The sequence below is a fragment of the Catharus ustulatus genome, chromosome 35 (genome assembly GCF_009819885.2).
Source record: "Catharus ustulatus isolate bCatUst1 chromosome 35, bCatUst1.pri.v2, whole genome shotgun sequence".
Taxonomy (NCBI): domain Eukaryota; kingdom Metazoa; phylum Chordata; class Aves; order Passeriformes; family Turdidae; genus Catharus; species Catharus ustulatus.
The window spans coordinates 1,387,178-1,410,792 of record NC_046255.1 but is presented as its reverse complement, the minus strand read 5'-3'; the positions used below and the strand labels follow the sequence as shown (position 1 = coordinate 1,410,792).

The 23,615-nt window shown below is 50.6% G+C and overlaps 1 protein-coding gene across 1 annotated transcript; it reads right to left on the bottom strand.

Annotated features, from left to right (window-relative positions):
- Window positions 1-5,491: 5,491 nt before the first annotated feature.
- On the bottom strand, window positions 5,492-9,253 carry LOC117009685 (neuronal pentraxin-1-like; the record flags this gene model as incomplete). The annotated part of the gene is made up of 2 exons (XM_033084005.1): window positions 5,492-5,741; window positions 9,032-9,253. Coding segments are annotated over 2 exons (432 nt in total), but the record flags the coding sequence as incomplete, so codon positions are not given.
- Window positions 9,254-23,615: the final 14,362 nt, after the last annotated feature.

Sequence of the window (23,615 nt, the reverse complement as noted above, 5' to 3'; positions counted from 1 at the left end):
AAAAAATATTAAAATATTGTAAAATATCCCAAAAAAATTTGGGGATTTTAAATGGGATTTTTGGGATTTTAAATGGGATTTTTCGGGGTTAAAATGGGATTTTTCGTCATTAAAATGGGATTTCTTGGGGATTTTTTGGGGATTTTAGGGACCAAAAAACAGTAAAAAAATACTAAAATATTCTAAAATATTCTGAAATATTTCCAGAAAATTTGGGGTGGATAAATGGGATTTTTTGGATTTTAAATGGGATTTTTCGGGGTTAAAATGGGATTTTTAGTCATTAAAATGGGATTTTACTTAGATTTTAGGGACTAAAAAAATCCCTAAAAAAATACTAAAAAAATCAAAAAATATTCTGAAATATTTCCAGAAAATTTGGGGTGGATGAATGGGATTTTTGGGATTTTAAATGGGATTTTTCCGGGTTAAAATGGGATTTTTTGCCATTAAAATGGGATTTTTTTGGGATTTAAATGGGATTTTTTGGGGATTTTAGGGACCAAAAATACTCTTAAAAAATAGTAAAATATTCTAAATATTCTAAAATATTCCACCCAAAAAATTGGGGGGATGAATGGGATTTTTGGGATTTTAAATGGGATTTTTCGGGGTTAAAATGGGATTTTTCGTCATTAAAATGGGATTTTTTGGGGTCTAGTCCATCCAGTGAAAGCCAAAAAAAATCCTAAAAAATTCTTAAAATATCCTAAAATATCCTAAAATATTTTAAAAATGTTCTCCAAAAATTTGGGATTTTAAATGGGATTTTTGGGATTTTAAATGGGATTTTTCATCATTAAAATGGGATTTTTTTGGGATTTAAATGGGATTTTTTGGGGATTTTTTTGGACCAAAAAACCCTAGAAAAATAGTAAAATATCCTAAAATATTCTGAAATATTTCCAGAAAATTTGGGGTGGATTAGTGGGATTTTTGGGATTTTAAATGGGATTTTTCGGGGTTAAAATGGGATTTTTTGGGGATTTTTTGGGGTCAAATCCATCCAGTGAGAGCCAAAAAAAAAACCTAGAAGTTCCTAAAAAATCCCCCCCCCAAAAAAAAAACTCCCCAAAAATCCCCAAAAAAATCGCAAAAAATCCCAAAACTCCCCCAAAAAATCCCCAAAAAATCCTCCAAAAAAATCCCCCAAAAACTCCCTGAAAATATCCCAAAAATCCCCCCGAAAAATCCCCCAAAAATAAAAAAACCATCTCCCCAAATCCCAAAAAAATCCCCCCAAAAGATTCCCAAAAATCCCAAAAAATCCCAAAAAAATCCACCAAAAAATCCCCAAAAAATCCCCAAAAAATCCCCAAAAATCACCAAAAAATCTCCCCAAAATCCCCCAAAAAATCCCCCAAAAAAATCCCAAAAAATTCTCAAAAAATCCCAAAAAAACCCAAAAAAATCCCAAAAAAAATCCCAAAAAATTCTCAAAAATCCCCCAAAAAATCCCAAAATTTCCCAAAAAAGTCTCAAAGAATCCCCAAAAATCCCAAAAAAATCCAAAAAAATCCCACCAAAAAATCCCCAAAAAATCCCCAAAAATCCCAGAAAAATCCCAAAAAATCCCCAAAAATCCCCCCAAAAAATCCCCAAAAAACCCCCAAAAAATCCCAAAAATCCCCAAAAAAATCCCCAAAAAATTTAAAAAAAATCCTAAAAAATCCCCCAAAATCCCAAATTTCCCAAAAATCCCAAAAATCCCAAATTTCCCCAAATTTTCCTTTCCCAGGGCCGCTGTGAGCGTGGATCCGTTCTACGAGATGCTGGCGGCGCGGAAAAAGCGAATTTCAGTCAAGAAAAAACCCGAAAACCCCTGAAAAAAACCCAAAAAAATAAAAAAAAACCCAAAAGGGGGCGGGACCCCCAAAATTCCCCCCCCAAAAAAAATCCCAAATTTGGGGGAATTCGCCCCAAAAATTCCTCTGGGCTGGGAATTCCCAAAATTTCCTCCCAAAAATCTCAAACATTTCCATTTTGGAATTTCAAAAATTCCTTCCTGGGAGCCCCAAAATCCCCAAATTTTCTCCCAAAATCCCAAATTTTCTCCCAAAATCCCAAAATTTCCCTTTGGGGAGCCCCAAAATCCCCAAAATTCCTTCCCAAAATCCCAAATTTTCTCCCAAAATCCCAAAATTCCATTTGGGAATTTCAAAAATTCCCTTTGGGAGCCCCAAAATCCCCAAAATTTCCCTCTGGGATTCCCAAATTTCCTCCCCCAAATCCCCAAATTTCCCTTTGGGGAGCCCCAAAATCCCAAAATTCCCTTTGGGAATTTCAAAAATTCCCTTTGGGGAGCCTCAAAATCCCCAAAATTCTCCCCTGGGAGTTCCAAAAATCCCAAAATTTTCTCTGGGAGCCTCAAAATCCCAAAATTCCCTCCCAAAATCCCAAATTTTCTCCCCAAATCCCCAAATTTATATTTGGGGACCCCAAAAGCCCAAAATTCCATTTGAGAATTTCAAAAATTCCATTTGGGGAACTCCAAAATCCCCAAAATTTCTCCCTGGGAGTTCCAAAAATCCCAAAATTTCCTCCCAAAATCCCCAAATTTCTCCCAAAATCCCAAAATTTCCCTCTGGGAGCCCCAAAAATCCCAAAATTTCCATTTGGGGACCCCAGAATTCCCAAAATTCCCTCTGGGAATCCCAAAATTTCTTCCCAAAATCCCAAAATTCCATTTGGGAATTTCAAAAATTCCATTTGGGGAGCCCCAAAATCCCCAAAATTCCCTCCCAAAACCCCCAAATTCTCCCCAAATTTCCCAAATTCCCCCCAAATTCCTCCCAAAATCCCCCAAATTTCCCCCAAAATTCCCAAAAATTTCCCAAAATCCCCCAAATTCCCCCCAAATTTTCCCCTTTTTGGGGCTCCTGGGGGGTCCCAGCCCCTCCCCCTCCCCCCCCCCTTTATTTATGGCCCCGAATAAAAAACCAGAACTCGGAAAGAATTCGGGAATTTGGGATTTTTTGGGAATGGGGGGAGGGGGAGGGGCCGGGTTGGGGGAAATTTGGGGGAAATTTGGGGGATTTTGGGAAATATTGGGGGAATTTTGGGGGTTTGGGGACGATTTTTGGGTATTTTGGGGTTGATTTTGGGGAAATTTTGGGGGATTTTGGGAGATTTTGGGAGATTTTGGGGAAATTTTGGGGATTTGGGGACGATTTTTGGGTATTTTGGGGTTGATTTTGGGGAAATTTTGGGGGATTTTGGGAGATTTTGGGAGATTTTGGGAAATTTTGGGAGATTTTGGGAGATTTTGGGGAAATTTTGGGGGATTTTGGGAGATTTTGGGAGATTTTGGCGAAATTTGGGGAATTTTGGGGAAATTTTGGGGGATTTTGGGGAGATTTTGGGGATTTGGGGCCGATTTTTGGGGGGGATTTGGGGAAATTTTGGGCAAATTTTCGGTGTTTGGGAGAAATTTTGGGGAGATTTTGGGGGAATTTGGGGCGGTTTTGGGGTTTCCAGGTGTGTCCAGGTGAGTTTGGGATGTCCCAGGTGTGTCCAGGTGAATCTCAGGTGAGTCCCAGATGAGTCTCAGGTGAGTTTTGGGGATTTTGGGGCTCTCAGGTGTGTCCAGGTGAGTTCCCAGGTGTCCCCAGGTATCCCCAGGTGTGTCTCAGGTGTGTCCAGGTGAGTTTTGGGGTTCCCAGGTGTCTCAGGTATGTCCCAGGTGTCCCCAGGTGTGTCCCAGGTGTCCCCAGGTGTGTCTCAGGTGTCCCCAGGTGTGTCTCAGGTGTGTCCAGGTGTCCCCAGGTGCTCTCAGGCACAAGGGTCAAAGGGCAGCGTGGTCACCTCCCCCAGGTGTGTCTCAGGTGCTCTCAATTGTCTCAGGTGTGTCTCAGGTGAGTTTTGGGGTTCCCAGGTGTCCCCAGGTGAGTCTCAGGTGTGTCTCAGGTGTCCCCAGGTGAATCTCAGGTGTTCTCAGGTGTATCCAGGTGTGTCTCAGGTGAGTCCAAGTGAGTTTTGGGGTTCTCAGGTGCTCTCAGGTGTGTCCAGGTGAGTTCCCAGGTGTGTCTCAGGTGCTTTCAGGTGTCCCCAAGTGTGTCCAGGTGTGTCCAAGTGAGTTCCCAGGTGTCCCCAGGTGTGTCTCAGGTGAGTCTCAGGTGAGTCTCAGGCGCAGAGGTCAAAGAGCAGCATCATCACCTCCCCCAGGTGAGTCCAGGTGAGTTCTCAGGTGTCCCCAGGTGAATCTCAGGTGTTCTCAGGTGTATCCAGGTGTGTCCAGGTGAGTTTTGGGGTTCCCAGGTGTGCCCAGGTGAGTCTCAGGTGCAGGGATCGAAGGGCAGCATCATCACCTCCCCCAGGTGAGTCTCAGGTGAGTCCAGGTGCATCTTGGGGTTCTCAGGTGTCCCCAGGTGTCCCCAGGTGAGTCTCAGGTGTCCCCAGGTGTCCCCAGGTGAGTCCAGGTCAGTCTCAGGTGTCCCCAGGTGAGTCCAGGTGCTCTCAGGCGCAGGGGTCAAAGGGCAGCGTGGTGACCTCCCCCAGGTGAGTCTAGGTGAGTTCCCAGGTGTGTCTCAGGTGTGTCTCAGGTGAGTTTTGGGGTTCCCAGGTGTGTCTCAGGTGCTTTCAGGTGTCCCCAGGTGTCCCCAGGTGAGTCTCAGGTGTGTCCAGATGTGTCCAGGTGAGTTTTGGGGTTCCCAGGTGTGTCTCAGGTGTCCCCAGGTGTCCCCAGGTGCTCTCAGGCACAGGGGTCAAAGGGCAGCGTGGTCACCTCCCCCAGGTGCTCTCAGGTGTCCCCAGGTGAATCTCAGGTGTGTCCGGGTGAGTTTTGGGGTCCCCAGGTGTCCCCAGGTGAGTCTCAGGTGAGTCTCAGGTGCAGGGGTCAAAGGGCAGCATCATCACCTCCCCCAGGTGAGTTCTCAGGTGAGTCTCAGGTGCTCTCAGGTGTGTCTCAGGTGTGTCCAGGTGAGTTTTGGGGTTCCCAGGTGTCTCAGGTGCATCTCAGGTGTCCCCAGGTGTCCCCAGATGTGTCTCAGGTGCAGGGGTCAAAGGGCAGCGTGGTCACCTCCCCCAGGTGTGTCTCAGGTGTGTCCGGGTGAGTTTTGGGGTTCCCAGGTGTCCCCAGGTGTCTCCAGGTGAGTCTCAGGTGCAGGGGTCAAAGGGCAGCGTGGTCATCCCCCCCCAGGTGAGTTCTTAGGTGCTGTCAGGTGTGTCAGGTACTCTCAGGTGTGTCCAAGTGAGTTCCCAGGTATCCCCAGGTGTGCCCAGGTGTGTCTCAGGTGTCCCCAGGTGAGTTTTGGGGTTCCCAGGTGTCCCCAGGTGTATCCAGGTGAGTCCAGGTGAGTTTTGGGGTTCCCAGGTATCCCCAGGTGTGTCCAGGTGAGTCTCAGGTGAGTTTTGGGGTTCCCAGGTGTATCCAGGTGTGTCTCAGATGTCCCCAGGTGTCCCCAGGTGTCCCCAGGTACTCTCAGGTGCTCTCAGGTGTATCCAGGTGTGTCCAGGTGAGTTTTGGGGTTCCCAGGTGTATCCAGGAGTGTCTCAGGTGTGTCTCAGGTGTCCCCAGGTGTCCCCAGGTGCCCTCAGGCGCAGGGGTCAAAGGGCAGCGTGGTCACCCCCCCGTGCAGCTCCAGCCCCGCCCGGCCCCAGGCCAGCAGGTCGCCGTGCTCAGGTGAGGCACACCTGGCCAGCGCCGCCACCTCGGGCGGGGCCAGGGCGCGGCTCCACAGGTGCAGCTCGGCCAACTCCCCCACGAAGGCCTGGGTGGCGTCGAAACGGCCCCCGAGCGCGTCCTGGAACGGGGAGGGGACAGGTGAGACACACCTGGGACAGGTAACACACACCTGGGGTCAGGTGAGATACCTGGGACAGGTAACACAGGTAACACACACCTGGGGACAGGTAATACATACCTGGGACAGGTAACACAGTCACACAGGGAACACAGAGAACTCACCTGGGGACAGGTGAGACACCTGGGACAGGTAACACTCAGGTAACTCACTTGGGCACAGGTAACACTCATCTGGGGACAGGTAACACTCACCTGGGACAGGTAACACAGTCACACAGGGAACACACACCTGGGGAGAGGTGAGACACACCTGGGGACAGGTAACACACGCCTGGGGACAGGTAACACACCTGGGCACACACACAGTCACACAGGGAACACAGAGACCTCACCTGGGGACAGGTGAGATACCTGGGACAGATAAAACTCACCTGGGGACAGGTGACACTCAGGTAACACACCTGGGCACACACAGTCACACAGGGAACACAGGTAACACACCTTGGGACAGGTAACACACACCTGGGGACAGGTGAGACACACCTGGGACAGGTAACACACACCTGGTACATACATAGTCACACAGGGAACACACCTGGGCACAGGTAACTCACCTGGAGAGAGGTAAAACTCACCTGGGGACAGGTAACACACACCTGGGGACAGGTGAGATACCTCGCACAGGTCACACACACAGTCACACAGGTAACACACCTGGGCACAGGTAACACTCACTTGGGGACAAGTGACACACACCTGGGACAGGTGAGACACACTTGGGGACAGGTGAGACACGCAGTCTCACAGGTAACTCACCTGGGGACAGGTAACTCATCTGAACACACACAGTCACACAGGGAACTCAGGGAACTCACCTGGGGACAGGTAACACACACCTGGGACAGGTAAAACTCATCTGGGGGCAGGTGACACACACCTGGGGACAGGTAACTCACCTGGTACACACACAGTCACACAGGTAACTCATCTGGGCACAGTTAACACACAGGGAACTCAGGTAACACAGAGAACTCACCTGGGGACAGGTAACACAGGTAACACACCTGGACACACACAGTCACACAGGTAACACAGGTAACCCACCTGGGGACAGGTAACTCACACCTGGTGACAGGTAACTCATCTGAACACACACAGTCACACAGGGAACTCACCTGGGGATGGGAACTCACCTGGGGACAGGTAACACAGGTAACACACACCTGGGGACAGGTAACTCACATCTGGGGACAGGTAACACAGGTAACTCACCTGGGCACACACACAGTCACACCTGGGGACAGGTGAGACACCTGGGACAGGTAACACAGGTAACACACACCTGGGGACAGGTAACTCAGACCTGGGGACAGGTGAAAGACACCTGGGGACAGGTAACACAGGTAACACACACCTGGGGACAGGTAACTCAGACCTGGGGACAGGTGAAAGACACCTGGGGACAGGTGAGACAGGTAACTCACCTGGCCACACACACAGTCACACAGGGAACACAGGTAACACACACCTGGGGACAGGTAACACACCTGGGGACAGGTAACACAGCTAACTCACCTGGGCACACACACAGTCACAAAGGGAACTCTGGGAACTCACCTGGGCACAGGTAACACAGGTAACTCACCTGGGGACAGGTGAGACAGGTAACACTCACCTGGATACACACAGTCACACAGGTAACTTGGGGAACTCACCTGGGGACAGGTAACACACACCTGGGACAGGGAACACTCACCTGGGGGCAGGTAACTCAGACCTGGGGACAGGTGAGACAGGTAACTCACCTGGCCACACACACAGTCACACAGGGAACACAGGTAACACACCTGGGGACAGGTAAAACTCACCTGGGGACAGGTAACACACCTGGGCACACACAATCTCACAGGTAACACACCTGGGGACAGGTAACTCATCTGAACACACACAGTCACACAGGGAACACACCTGGGACAGGTGAGATATCTGGGACAGGTGACACAGGTAACTCACACCTGGGGACAGGTAAAATCCATCTGGGACTGGTAACACAGGTCACTCACCTGGGCACACACACAGTCACACCTGGGGACAGGTAACACTAATCTGGTACACAGTAACACAGGGAACTCACCTGGGGACAGGTAACTCAGGTAACTCACACCTGGGGACACACACAGTCACACAGGGAACTCAGGGAACTCACCTGGCCACAGGTAACACACCTGGGGACAGGTGACACTCAGGTAACACACCTGGGCACACACAGTCACACAGGTAACTCAGGGATCTCGCCTGGGGACAGGTGAGATACCTGGGACAGGTAAAACTCACCTGGGGACAGGTAAGACACACCTGGGCACACACAATCTCACAGGTAACTCACCTGGGGACAGGTAACTCATCTGAACACACACAGTCACACAGGGAACTCAGGGAACTCACCTGGGGACAGGTAACACACCTGGGACAGGTAAAACTCATCTGGGGACAGGTGACAGGTAACACACACCTGGGACCAGGTAACTCACACCTGGGGACAGGTAAAATCCATCTGGGACAGGTGACACAGGTAACTCACCTGGGCACACACACAGTCACACAGGGAACTCTGGGAACTCACCTGGGCACAGGTAACACAGGTAACACACCTGGGGACAGGTGAGACAGGTAACTCACCTGGCCACACACACAGTCACACAGGGAACACAGGTAACACACCTGGGGACAGGTAAAACTCAGGTGAGACACACCTGGGTACACACAATCTCATAGATAACTCACCTGGGGACAGGTAACTCACACCTGGGCACACACAGTCACACAGGTAATTGGGGAAACTCACCTGGGGACAGGTAACACAGGTAACACACCTGGGCACACACACAGTCACACAGGGAACACAAGTAACTCACCTGGGGACAGGTAACACACACCTAGGCATGGATCTAACACACAGGTGACTCACCTGGGCACACAGTCACACCTGAGCACACCTGTACCACTGTCCCCACCTGTCCCAGGTGTCCCCACCTGTCCCACACCCCTCACCTGTGCCAGGTGTCTCTCACCTGTCCCACCCCACCCTCACCTGTCCCAGGTGTGTTCCCCTCACCTGTCCCCACCTGCTCCAGGTGTCCCCATCCCCCTCACCTGTCCCAGGTGTCTCTCACCTGTCCCACCCCACCCTCACCTGTCCAGGTGTGTCCCCCTCACCTGTCCCCACCTGTCCCTCCCTCACCTGTCCCAGGTGTGTCCCCCCTCACCTGCCCAGGTGTGTCCCCTCACCTGTTCCTGTCCCAGCACCAGGACCCCGTGTGGCCGCAGGGCGTGGCCCGGGGCGAGCCCCTCCCCCCTCCCGCGGGGGATCCCGTCCTGGAAACTCCGCCAGGAGCCGCCGGCGGCCGCCCAGGTAACGCACAGGTGCTGCCACCTGCCCGGGGCGGGGGACAGGGACAGGGGGACAGCCTGGGGGGGACAAAAATAACCAAAATTATCCAAAATATCCACAAAAAACCCCAAAAAACCGCACCGAAATAACCCAAAATACCCCAAAATTAACTAAAATTAACCCAAATTATCCCCAGGTAACGCACAGGTAACACCCAGGTAACGCCCAGGTGCTGCCACCTGCCCGGGGCGGGGGACAGGGACAGGGGGACGGCCTGGGGGGGACAAAAAACATCCAAAATTATCCAAAATATCCCCAAAAAACCCCAAAAAACTGCACTGAAATAACCCAAAATAAACCAAAATAAACCAAAATAAACCAAAATTAACCCAAATTATCCCCAGGTAACGCCCAGGTAACGCACAGGTGCTGCCACCTGCCCGGGGCGGGGGACAGGGACAGGGGGACAGCCTGGAGGGGACAAAAAACATCCAAAATTATCCAAAATATCCCCAAAAAACCGCAAAAAACGGCATCAAAATAACCCAAAATAACCCAAAATAACAGAAATTATCCCCAAAAATCCGCCCAGGTAACGCACAGGTGCTGCCACCTGCCCGGGGCGGGGGACAGGGACAGAGGGACGGCCTGGAGGGGACAGAAAACATCCAAAATTATCCAAAATATCCCCAAAAAACCCCAAAAAACCGCACTGAAATAACCAAAAATAGCCTGAAAATAACAGAAATTATCCCCAGGTAACGCACAGGTGCTGCCACCTGCCCGGGGCGGGGGACAGGGACAGGGGGACAGCCTGGGGAGAGAGAAAATACAAAATTACAGTAATTTCACGATTATAAGCCGCACTGATTATAAACCACACTTCCGGGTGTCGGTAACTTTCCGTTCTTTGTCCATAGATAAACCACACCTGATTATAAACCACAGGTTACAATCCAGAGAGTGATCAAAGGTTTCTGTTCTATCACCATCTGCTGAGGGTGGGGCAGTGATCCTGATCTCATGGGATATCTCCTGTTCATGGCCATGGTTTATAAACCAGCTGGGGCAGTGTTCTTTATCTCATGGGATATCTCCTGTTCATGGCCATGGTTTATAAACCAGGCAGGGCAGTGTTCTTTATCTCATGGGATATCTCCTGTTCATGGCCATGGTTTATAAACCAGGCAGGGCATTGTTCTTTATCTCATGGGATATCTCCTGTTCATGGCCATGGTTTATAAACCAGCTGGGGCAGTGTTCTTTATCTCATGGGATATCTCCTGTTCATGGCCATGGTTTATAAACCAGGCAGGGCAGTGTTCTTTATCTCATGGGATATCTCCTGTTCATGGCCGTGGTTTATAAACCAGCTGGGGCAGTGTTCTTTATCTCATGGGATATCTCCTGTTCATGGCCGTGGTTTATAAACCAGCTGGGGCAGTGTTCTTTATCTTTTTGGGACACTAAAACAGCAACTTTTTGTTCTTTGTCTGTATATAAACCACACCTGATTATAAGCCGCACTTTGGTTCAGACCAAAATTTTAGTCAAGATGGTGCGGTTTATAATCGTGAAATTACTGTATATCCAAAATTATCCCCAGGTAACGCACAGGTGCTGCCACCTGCCCGGGGCGGGGGACAGGGACAGGGGGACAGCCTGGGGGGACAAATAAACAAAAGTAAAAATTCCCAAAATGTTCCCCAAAAATCCCAAAAAATAAAAAAAAATCCCCAGAAATTCTAAAAAAAATCCCAAAATTGAAAAAAAATCCCCCAAAAAAGCCCTAAAAAATCCCTAAAAAATCCCAAAAATTCCTTTAAAAATCCCAAAAAAATCCCCCAAAAGTCCCAAATAATACCCAAAAAAATCCCAGAATCCCCCCAAAAAAATCCCAAAAATTCTGCATAAAGTCCCAAAAAATCCCCAAAAAATTCCAAATAATGTGTAAAAAAATCCCCCCAAAAATCCAAATAATACGCAAAAAAATTTTAAAAAATCCAAAAAAATTCCCAAAAAATTCCCAAAAAATTCCCAAAAAATTCCCAAAAATTTGCAAAAAATCCCCAAAAATCCTAAAAAAAATTCCAAAAAATTCCCCAAAAAATCCCAATAAAATCCAAAAAATCCCCAAAAAAATCCTAAAAAAAATTCCGAATAATACGAAAAAAAATCCCAAAACAATCCCAAAAAATCCCTAAAAAATCCCCAAAAAATCATTAAAAAATAAAAAAAAATTCCAAAAAAATCCCCCAAAATTCCACACAACTACAAAAAAAAAATCCCCAAAAAATCCAAAAAGTAATCTCAAAAAAACGCCAAAAGAACCCCAAAAATTTTCAAAAAACTCCTAAAAAATAAAAAAAAAACTAAAAAAAACACCCCCAAATAATACCCAAAAAATCCCAAAAAAATCCCAGAAAATCCTAAAAAAATTCTCAAGTAATACCTTAAAAATTCCCCAAAAATTCTCAAAAAAACCCCCAAAAAATTAAAAAAAATCTCAAAAAAATAAAAAAAAATCCCAAAAAAATCCCCAAAAATTCAAAAAAAATCCAAAAAAATCCCCAAAAAATCCCAATAAAATCCCAAAATTTCCCAATATTCACCTGATCATCGACGAGCAGCTCCAGTGGCCGCCCTCCCCAGGCGAGCAGCACGAGCTCGTTGGGCTGGGCGGGGGCCGCGTACGAGAAGGGCGTGCCCAGGTTGGGGGCGGAGCCGGGGCGGAGCCAGAGGCAGGCGGAGAGCGCGCGCAGGGGGCGGCGCACGGGGCCGCGCACCCGAGCGAATTGGTAATTGGTGCGCAGGGGGAAAGCGACGCGGAACCCGCCCCGGCGGGCTGGGGAGAGAGAAATAAAGGGTTAAAATCATGGGGAGAGTTGTGTGAAATTTGTCTGAAAATAGCTCGAAATTTACCTGAAATTATCCTGAAATTATCATGAAATTGGTCTGAAATTTCCTGGAAATTATTCTGGAATTTGTCCGAAATTTACCTGAGATTTCACTGAAATTTCCCTGAAATTTGCCTGAAATTATCCTGAAATTATCTCAAAATTTGCCTAAAATTTCCCTGAAATTTCCCTAAAATTTCTCAAAATTATCTTGAAATTTGTCAAAAAATTGCCCGAAATTTGCCTGAAATTTGCCTGAAATGTGTCTGAAATTTCCACAAAATTATCTTGAAATTATCTCAAAATTTCATTGAAATTTCCCTGAAATTTCTCCAAAAATATCCTGATATTTATCCAAAATTTGCCAGAAATTTGCCTGAAATTATCCCAAAATTTCCCTGAAATTTGCCCAAAATGTTCAGAAATTATCCTGGAATTTATCTGAAATTTACACGAGATTTCCCTGAAATTATCCTGAAAATATCCTGAAATTTGTCTGAAATTTGCCTGAAATTTCCTTGAAATTTCCCTGAAATTATCCTGAATCTATACTGAAATTATCTCAAAATTTGCCCAAAATTTCTCTGAAATTTCCCCGAAAATATCCTGAAATTATCCCATAATTTGCCTGAAATTTGCCTGAAATTTGCCTGAAATTTGCCTGAAATTTCCAGAAATTATCCTGGAATTTGCCCAAAATTTACCCAAGATTTCCCTGAAATTCACTGAAATTATCCTGAAATTTGCCCAAAATTTGTGTGGAATTTCTCCAAAATTTCCCTAAAATTTCCTTAAAATTTCTCAAAATTATCTTGAAATTTGTCCGAAAATTGCCTAAAATTTGCCTGAAATTTGCCCGAAATGTGTCTGAAATTTCCACAAAATTATACTGAAATTATTCCAAAATTTATCTGAAATTTCCCTGAAATTTTATCCTGAAATTATCCTGAAATTTTACCTGAAATTATCCCAAAATTTCCCTGAAATTTCCACAAAATTATCTTGAAATTATCCCAAAATTTCATTGACATTTCCCTGAAATTTCTCCGAAAATATCCTGATATTTATCCAAAATTTGCCAGAAATTTGCCTGAAATTATCCCAAAATTTCCCTGAAATTTGCCCAAAATGTTCAGAAATTATCCTGGAATTTATCTGAAATTTACCTGAGATTTCCCTGAAATTATCCTGAAATTATCCTGAAATTTGCCCAAAATGTGTCTGAAATTTGCCAGAAATTTATCCAAAAATAGCCCAAAATTTGTGCAAAATGTGCCCCAAATTTCCCCAAAATTATCCTGAAATTATCCCAAAATTTGCCTGAAATTTGCCAAAAATTTGCCCAAACTTGTCCAAAATTTCCTCAAATTTTCCCTGAATTTGCCCAAAATTTGTCTGAAATTTCCCCAAAATTATCCCATAATTTGCCAAACTTTTTCCCTAAATTATCCTGAAATTACCCCAAAATTTGTCCAGAATTTCCCTGAAATTTCCCAAAATTAACCTGAAATTATCCCAGAATTTGCCCAAAATTTCCCTGAAATCCCCCAGGATTATTCTGAAATTTGCCCAAAATTTGCCCCAAAAATAAAAAAAAAATCCCAAAACTCCAATCCCAAAATCCCCCAAAAATCCAAAAAAAATCCCAAAAAATTCCCCAAAAAATCCCAAAAAATCCCCAAAAATCCCCAAAAATCCCAAAATAAAAATTTTTTAAAATCCAAAAAAATCCCAAAAAACCCCAAAAATCCCAAAATTCAATTTTTAAATCCCCTCCCCCCTCACCCGGCCGCTCCTCTCGCTCTTCCTCCTCCTCCTCCTCCTCCTCCTCCGGCCCCTCCCCCTCCTCGTTGCCATGGCGACGGCCCCAGGGATGCTCGTGGTTGCCGTGGTTACCGTGATGGTTCCCGTGATGGTTGCCATGGTTACCGTAGTGATTCCCGTGCAGATCGTGGTTGCCATGGTTACCGTGCTCCAGCCCGTTGCCGGGCTTGCCGTGGTTGCCATGGAAACCGGGCGGGTGGTTGCTATGGAGGGCGCTGCTGTGGTTGCCATGGTAACCGAGCAGCAGCCCGTGCGGCTTGGAGGGGTCGGCGGCCTTGGCCTGGTTGCCATGGAAACCGTCGGGGTGGTTGCCATGGAGACCGTTCTGGTTGCCATGGAGACCGTGGGGATGCTTCTCGTGGTGATGGTTGCTATGGAGACCATCGTGGTTGCCTTGGAGACCATGAGGATGCTTTTCCTGGTGATGGTTGCTATGGAGACCATCGTGGTTGCCATGGAGATGCTTTTCCTGGTCTCCATGATGACCATGGTGGTCGTGGTTGCCATGGAAACCGTGGGGATGCTTCTCCTGGTGATGGTTGCCATGGAGATTGTCGTGGTTGCCATGGAGACCATGAGGATGCTTCTCCTCGTGGTGGTTGCCATGGAGACCCTCATGGTTGCCATGGAGACCATGGGGATGTTTCTCCTGGTCGCCATGGTGACCATGGTGGTCATGGTTGCTATGGAAACCGTGGGGATGCTTCTCGTGGTCATGGTTGCCATGGAGATTGTTATGGTTGCCATGGAGACCATGAGGATGCTTTTCCTGATGGTGGTTGCCATGGAGACCGTCGTGGTTGCCATGGAGACCATGAGGATGCTTCTCCTGGTGATGGTTGCTATGGAGACCGTCATGGTTGCCATGGAGACCGTGGGGATGCTTTTCCTGGTCTCCATGGTGACCGTGGTGGTCGTGGTTGCCATGGAGACCGTGGGGCTGTTTCTCATGGTGGTGGTTGCCATGGTGACCGTCATGGTTGCCATGGTGACCGTCATGGTGGTCCCCATGCTTCTCATTGTCACCATGGTGACCGTGATGGTCGTGGTTGCCATGGTGACCCTCGTGGTCGCCATGGGGATGCTTCTCATGGTGGTGGTTGCCATGGTGACCATCGTGGTGGTCGTGGTTGCCATGGAGACCGTGGGGATGCTTCTCGTGGTCGCCATGGTGACCGTGAGGGTGGTGGTTGCCATGGAGACCGTCATGGTTGCCATGGGGATGTTTCTCATGGTGGTTGCCATGGTGACCATCATGGTGGTCCCCATGCTTCTCCTGGTGGTGGTTGCCATGGAGACCGTGGGGATGCTTCTCCTCGTGATGGTTGCCATGGTGACCGTGGTGGTTGCCATGGAGACCATCATGGTTGCCATGGAGATGTTTCTCATGGTGGTTGCCATGGTGATCGTCATGATGGTCCCCATGCTTTTCTTCATGGTGGTTGCCATGGAGACCGTGGGGATGCTTCTCCTCATGGTGGTTGCCATGGTGACCGTGGTGGTTGCCATGGTGACCGTCATGGTGGTCCCCGTGCTTCTGCTGGTGGTGGTCGCCATGGTGACCATGATGGTTGCCATGGTGACCATGGTGGTCGCCATGGTGGTCCCCGTGGTGGTTGCCATGGTGATGGTTGCCGTGGTGATGGGAGCCGTTGCCATGGAGACGCAGCTGCAGCTCCAGGGCCTCGATTTTCCTCTGCAGGGCCTCGCGCAGCCCCGACACGTTCCGGCTCTGCCCCGAAAGCGGAGGAAATCACCCCAAAAACGGCCCCAGAATCGGCCCAAAAGTTATCCCAGAATCACCCCAAAATCAGAGAAAATCACCCCAAAAACGGCCCCAAAATCGGCCAAAAATCAGCAAAAATCAACCCCGAAATCAGCCCCAAAGCGACTTAAAAATCAGCTCAATAACCGCCCCAAAATCACAGGAAATCTCCCCAAAAACAGCCCCAGAATCAGCCCAAAAAATCAGAGAAAATCACCCCAAAATCAGCCCAAATTCAGCAAAAAAAATCAGAGAAACTCACGCCAGAATCGACCCAAAATCACAAAAAAAATCACCTCAAAAATCAGCCCAAAGTGACCTCAAAATGACCCCTGGAGGCCCCGCCCATTTAAGCCCCTCCCCCTTTAGCCTCTCCCCCTTTAGCCCCTCCCATTAAACGTCCTTCCATTTAAGCCCCTCCCCTTTAGCCCCTCCCCTTTTAGTCCCTCCCCCTTTAATTCCCTGCCATTTAAGCCCCTCCCTCTTTAACCCCTCCCATTTAAAGCCCCTCCCTGTTTAGCCCCGCCTCCTTTAGCCCCTCCTCCTTTATCCCCTCCCCATTTGGCCCCACCCCCTTTAGCCCCTCCCCTTTAAATCCCACCCCATTTAGCCCTGCCCCCTTTAGCCACGCCCCTTTTAGCTCCTCCCCTTTAGCCCCTCCCCTTAAGCCCCAAGCTCCTCCCATTTAAGCCTCTCCCCTTTAGCCCCGCCCCCTTTAGCCCCTCCCCTTTAAGCTCTACCACTTTAAGCCCCGCCTCTTTAGCTCCTCCCTGTTTAGCCCCTCCCACACCCCTTTAAGCCCCTCCCCATTTAGCCCCTCCCCCTTCAACCACTCCACTTTTAGCCCCTCCCGTTTAAGCCACGCCCCTTTAGCCACGCCCCTTTAAGCCCCTCCCTTTTAACCACACCCATTTTACCCCCCCATTTAAAGCCCCTCCCCCATTAGCCCCTCCCATTAAGCCCCGCCCCCTTCAGCCCCGCCCCTTAACGCCTCTCATTTAAGCCCCGCCCCATTTAGCCCCTCCCCTTTAGATGCCACCCCATTTAGCTCCTCCCATTTAAGCCCCGCCCCTTTAGCCCCGTTTAAGCCCCGCCCCTTTAACCCCATTTAGCCACTCCCATTTAAGCCCCGCCCCAAGCTGCTCCCATTTAGGCCCCTCTCCTTTAAGCCCCGCCCATTTTAGCCCCTCCCATTTTAGCCCCGCCCCCTTTAGCCCCGCCCCCTCACCTGCAGCTCCCGCAGCCGCTCCCGCAGCCCCTGCAGCGCCCTCAGGGCCCCTTCGGCCTCCTCCTCCTCCTCCTCCTGCCCCTCCCCCTCCCCCCGGCACCGCCCCGCCCCTCCCCCCCAGGCCCCGCCCCCCTCCGGCCAGGCCACGCCCACTTCCGGCGCGTGCGCGGGGGGGAGGGGCGTGCACAGGAAGCGGAGCTGGGGGGGAGGGGGGGGAGGGGAAGGGGGGTGGGGGGGTGGGGGAGGGGCGGCGGCGGCCAGGAGGGTGAGGAGGGGGAGGAGGGGGAGGGGGCGGGGCATGGCCGGGGCTTAATTGATGATTGATTAATTAATTAATTAATGCAGGGTGGGGGAGGGGCGGCGTCCGGGCGGCTGCGGAGAGGGGGGAGGGGAAAAAAAATGGGGGTGGGGGAGGGGTGAGGGACCCTCCATTAAATCTGAGACCCCTCCCCCACCCCGTGACCCCTCCCCCACCTCTCTGACCCCTCCCCCTCCCCCCTCTCCCCTCCCCCACCCCCCAATCCCGCCCCTCCCCCCCATTTCCCCTCCCCCACCCCTCACCTTTCCCGCCCCTCCCCCACCCCAATTCTCGCCCCCTCCCCCCCCCCGCCCCTCCCCCCTCACCTGGGTCGCCCCCTCCCCTCTCCGCCGGTCCCAAACTGGTCCCAACTGGTCCGGACTGGTTCCGTACTGGTCCTTACTGGGATTTACTGGTTCCGGACTGGGATTTACTGGGGGGGAGGGGCGGGGGGGGATCAGAGCGGCTCAAGGGAGGGGGAGGGGCCAGGAGGGGGGAGGGGCCGGAGCTGCCCAGTATAAACCAGTATGAACCAGTTTGGGGGCTCGGGGGTCCCAGTTCGGACCAGTTTGGGGATTCTGGGGTTCCCAGTTTAAACCAGTTTGAAATTCCCAGTTTAGACCAGTTTGGGGCTCCCAGTTTGGGGTTCCCAGTCCAAACCAGTTTGGGGGTTTTGGCGTTCCCAGTTTAAACCAGTTTTGAATTCCCAGTTCGGACCAGTTTGGGGCTCCCAGTACAAACCAGTTTGGGTGTTCTGGGGTTCCCAGTTTGGACCAGTTTGGGGCTCCCAGTTTAACCCAGTTTGGAATTCCCAGTCCAAACCAGTTTGGGGGTTCTGGGCTCCCAGTTCAGACCAGTTCAAACCAGTTTGGGGTTCCCAGTTCAGACCAGTTTGGGGGTTCTGGGGCTCCCAGTTTAAACCAGTTTGGGGCTCTCAGTTCAGACCAGTTTGACAACTCTGGGCTCCCAGTTCAGACCAGTACAAACCAGTTTGGGGCTCCCAGTTCAGACCAGTTTAGGGATTCTGGGGCTCCCAGTTTAAACGAGTTTGGAATTCCCAGTTCAGACCAGTCCAGGGGTTCTGGGCTCCCAGTTTTGAATTCCCAGTTCAGCCCAGTTTGGGGGTTCTGGGCTCCCAGTTCAGACCAGTACAAACCAGTTTGCGGCTCCCAGTTCAGCCCAGTTTGGGGGTTTTGGGGCTCCCAGTTTAAACCAGTTTGGGGGTTCTGGGCTCCCAGTTTAACCCAGTTTGGAATTCCCAGTGCAGACCAGTCCAGGGGTTCTGGGCTCCCAGTTTGGGGTTCCCAGTTCAGCCCAGTTTGGGGGTTCTGGGCTCCCAGTTCGGACCAGTTTGGGGCTCCCAGTTCAGACCAGTTTGGGGATTCTGGGGCTCCCAGTTTAAACCAGTTTGGAATTCCCAGTTCGGACCAGTTTGGGGCTCCCAGTCCAAACCAGTTTGGGGGTTCTGGGCTCCCAGTTCGGACCAGTTTGGGGATTCTGGGGCTCCCAGTTTAAACCAGTTTGGGGCTCCCAGTCGAAACCAGTTTGAGGATTCTGGGGTTCCCAGTTTGGACCAGTTTGGAATTCCCAGTTCAGACCAGTCCAGGGGTTCTGGGATCCCAGTTTGGGATTCCCAGTTCGGACCAGTTTGGGGCTCCCAGTCCAAAGCAGTTTGGGAGTTTTGGGGTTCCCAGTTCGGACCAGTACAAACCAGTTTGGGGTTCCCAGTTCAGCCCAGTTTGGGGGTTCTGGGCTCCCAGTTCAGACCAGTTCAAACCAGTTTGGGGCTCCCAGTTGAGACCAGTTTGAAATTCCCAGTTCGGACCAGTTTGGGGCTCCCAGTCCAAACCAGTTTGGGGATTCTGGGGCTCCCAGTTTAACCCAGTTTTGAATTCCCAGTTCGGACCAGTTTGGCGACTCTGGGCTCCCAGTTTAAACCAGTTTGGGGCTCCCAGTTCAGACCAGTTTAGGGATTCTGGGGCTCCCAGTTTAAACCAGTTTGGAATTCCCAGTTCGGACCAGTCCAGGGGTTCTGGGCTCCCAGTTTGGAATTCCCAGTTCAGCCCAGTTTGGGGGTTCTGGGCTCCCAGTTCAGACCAGTACAAACCTGTTTGGGGCTCCCAGTTCAACCCAGTTTGGCAACTCTGGGGCTCCCAGTTTAAACCAGTTTGAAATTCCCAGTTCAAACCAGTTTGGGGTTCCCAGTCCAAACCAGTTTGGGGGTTCTGGGCTCCCAGTTTGGACCAGTTCAGACCAGTTTGGGGTTCCCAGTTCAGCCCAGTTTGGTGATTCTGGGGCTCCCAGTTCAAACCAGTTTGGAATTCCCAGTTCAGACCAGTCCAGGGGTTCTGGGCTCCCAGTTCAGACCAGTTCAAACCAGTTTGGGGCTCCCAGTTTGGGGCTCCCAGTCCAAACCAGACCCTCCCACTTCCTCCCAGTATAAACCACTCCAAACCAGTTTAAACCAGTCCCTCCCAATCCCTCCCAGTCCCTCCCAGTCCCTCCCAGTCCAGACCAGTACAAACCACTCCGACTCCGCCCATTCCCAGTAAAATCCAGGAATTCTGGAATTCTTTAATTCCGCCCCTCCCCCACCCTCCCCAAAAAACTCCGCCCCTCCCCCCCCCCCCAAACTTGGGGGGAGGGGCTGGGAGGGAAAAGGGGGCGGGGCCTGAGGAGGGGGCGGGGCTTCGGCTCCGCCCCTCCCCCGCTCGGGGTCAGTTCTCGACGGCGGCTGCAAAAAAAAAAATCCAAAATTTCCAAATTTTTCCCCAAAATTTTTCCCCAAAAAATTTCCTAAATTTCTTCACCTCCCCCAAAAAAAAATTTTATCCCCGAAAAATTCCAAAAATTTTTCCCAAAAAAATCCCAAATTATTTTTAAATTTACCCAAATTCCTCCCAAAAACTTCCCAAAATTTCTCCCCCCAAATTTTTTCCCAAATTTTCCCCCAAATTCCTCCCTGGATCCTCCCAAAAATTCCCAAAATTTCTCCCCCCAAATCCCAAAAATTTCTCCCTAAAACAACCCAACCCCCCCCTTTATTTTTACTCAAATTTTTCCCCAAAACCCCCAAATTTCTCCTCAAATTTCCCCAAAAAACCCCAAATTTCTCCTCAAATTTTCCCCAAAATCCCAAATTTTTCCAAATTTTACCCCCAAAAAACCCCCAAATTCCCAAACCTTCCGCCCCAAAAATCCCCGAATTCCCCCCCAAAAATCTCCAATTTCTCCTCAAGCTTTTTCCCCAAAATTCCCAAATTTTACCCCAAAAAAATTCCCCGAACTCCCCCAAACCCACCCAGGCCGTCAGGGGGCGCCATCGCCGCCTCGGGGGCGCTCTGGCCGCTCAACTCGTTGGTCGGCGTCTCCTGCGGACAAAATGGCGGCGCTCAGCCTCTGATTGGCCGGCCGCGCTGCCAATCAAACCGCGCGTCCAATCACCTGGTCGAAGAGGTGGACCGTGACGTCATCGAAGAACGACACCGCCTTGCGCTTCCGGTTGGAGCTCAGCCCCACTTCCGGCGGGCGCCGCGGCGGTTTCAGGAGGCCGCGGAGGCCGCGCCCGTCCCAGCGCGAAACCACGAGCGGGACGGGCCCCGGTGCGGCCTCCTCGGGCCCCGCGGCTTCGTCTTCGTCCTCCTCGTCCTCCTCGGCCTCGGCCGGGTCCCCCCAGCGCAGCGGGAGAGGCCGCAGGGCCAGGGGCGGCAGCGGCAGCGAGAGGCGGGAGGCCTTGGCTGAGGGGAAAAGGGGAAAAATGGGGGGAAATGAGGGGAATATGAGGGGAATGTGAGGGGAATTTGGGGTAAAATGAGGGAAATTTGGGGTAAAATGAGGGAAATTTAGAGTGAAATGAGAAAAATTTGGGGTAAAATGAGGGAAATTTGGAGTAAAATGAGGGAAATATTGGGGTAAAATGATAGAAAATGTGCGAAATTGGGAGGAAAATGGGGAGAAATTAGGAGAATTTGGTGTAAAATGAGGGAAATCTTCAATTCCCCCCAAATCCCCCCAAAATTCACAAATTTCCCTCAAAAATCCCTAAATTTTCCCCACAAAAATCCCCAAAATCCCCGTATTTACCCCCAAATTCCCAAATTTCCTCCGAATTCCACTTAAATCCAAAATTCCTCCCCAATTCCCTCAAATCCCCAAATTTTCCCCCCAAATTTCCCCTTAAATCCTCAAATTCTTTCCCCAAATCCCCAAAATCCCCTCAAATTTCCCAAAATTCTTCCCAACCCCCCCAAATTTTCCCATAAAAATCACCAAATCCCCCAATTTTCCCCAAAATACCCCAATTTTTACCTAAATTTTCCGTAAAATCCCCAAATTTCCTCCCAATTTCTCCGCAATTTTTTCCAGAATCCCCAAATCCTCCAAAACATAAATTCCCCTGAAAATCCTCAAAATTTCCCCCAAAATTCCACAAAAATTCCCACAAAAATTCCCAAAAATCCCCAAAATTCTCCCCCAAAATCCCCCAAATTTTCCCCCCAAAATTCCCAAATTTTCCCCCAAAATCCCCAAATTCTCCCCAAATTTTTCCCCAAAATCCCCAAATTTTCCCCAAATTTTCCCCCCAAATCCCCAAATTTCCCCCCAAATCCCCCAAATTTTCCCCCAAAATCCCCAATTTTTTCCCAAAACCCCCCAAAATTTCCCCAAATTTTTTCCCCCCCCAAAATTCCCCAAAATTTCCCCTCCCCCACCTCTGATCTCGGCGCTGCTGCGGCCGCTCCGGGTGGGGGCGGGGCTCTGAGAGGGGGCGTGGCTCTGAGAGGGGGCGTGGCTTAGCGTGGGGGCGGAGCTCGGCGCGTGGGCGGGGCTCTGAGAGGGGGAGGAGCCCCGATTTGGGGCGGGGCTCTGAGAGGGGGCGTGGCTTGGACTTGGGGCGTTGCTCTGAGAGGGGGCGTGGCTCTGAGAGGGGGCGTGGCTCGGAATTTGGGCGTGGTTCTGAGAAGGGGAGGAGCTCTGAGAAGGGGAGGAGCCCCGATTGGGGGCGTGGCTCGCCGTGGGGGCGTGGCCTCGCGTGGGGGCGTGTCCTTTTCCGCCTCCTCCGGCCCCTCCCCCCCGCCGCCCCTCCCCCACCCCCAGCAGGTGGCGCGAGACCCCCTCGGTCAGGGACACCTGGAGCCGCTCCTGGGCCACCTGCGGGACCCCCGGGGCCACCTGGGGGGGAGGGGACACTCCTGGGGACAGTGACACACCTGGGGTCACACCTGGGGTCACCCGGGACACGGCCCCGCCCCCGCCGTGCGGATTTGGGGACGTTTCGGGGCCTTTTGGGGACATCTGTGGGGACATTTTTGGGGACATTTGTGGGGACATTTTTGGGGACATTTGTGGGGACGTCTCGGGATGGCCCAGGGTCCCCCTCGGGGACGTTTTTGGGGACGTTTCGGGGCTTTTTGGGGCCTTTTCGTGATTTTCTGGGGACATTTTTGGGCTGGATTTTGGGGACATTTCCTGATTTTTCAGGGACGTTTCCTGGTTTTTTGGGGATATTTTTGGGGACATTTTTTGGGACATTTGTGGGGACATTTCCTGGTTTTTTGGGGACATTTTTGGGGACATTTTTTGGGACATTTCCTGATTTTTCAGGGTTGTTTCCTGATTTTTTGGGGACATTTCCTGATTTTTTGGGGACATTTCCCGATTTTTCAGGGACATTTCCTGATTTTTTGGGGACATTTCCCGATTTTTTGGGGACATTTTTGGGGACATTCTTGGGGACATCTCGGGATGTCCCAGGGACCCCCTCGGGGACATTTTTGGGGACATTTCCTGATTTTTTGGGGACATTTTTGTGGCCATTTCGCGATTTTTTGGGGACCTTTGCGGGGACATCTGGGAACATCTCGGGGACCCCTTTGGGGACATTTTTGGGGACATTTCGAGGCCTTTTGGGGACATTTTTGGGGACATTTTTGGGGACATTTCGAGGCCTTTTGGGGACATCTCCGGGTGTCTCCTCGGGGACTTTTTTGGGGACATTTCGGGGCTTTTTGGGGCCACCTCGGGGCGTTTTGGGGACATTTTTGGGGACGGGTCCCTGTGTCCCCTCGGGGACATTTTTGGGGACCCCCTGGAGGGTTTTGGGGACGTTTTTGGGGACGTTTTCGGGGCCACCTCGCGGCGTTTCCTCGGGGACCCCCGGCCCCTCTTTGGGGACCTCCTCGGGGACCCCTTTGGGGACACCGGGGACACTTTTGGGGACACTTGGAAAATTGGGGACCCCTCTGGGGACGCTTGGGACGTCAGGGACTTCTTTGGGGACATGGGGAACCCCTTTGGGGACGATTTTGGGGACACTTGGGACGTTGGGGACTCCTTTGGGGACATTGGGGACAGTTTTGGGGACATTTGGGACCCCTTTGGGGACAATTTTGGGGATACTTGGAAAATTGGGGACATTGAGGACCCATTTGGGGACATCTGGGACCGCTCTGGGGACATCTGGGACTCC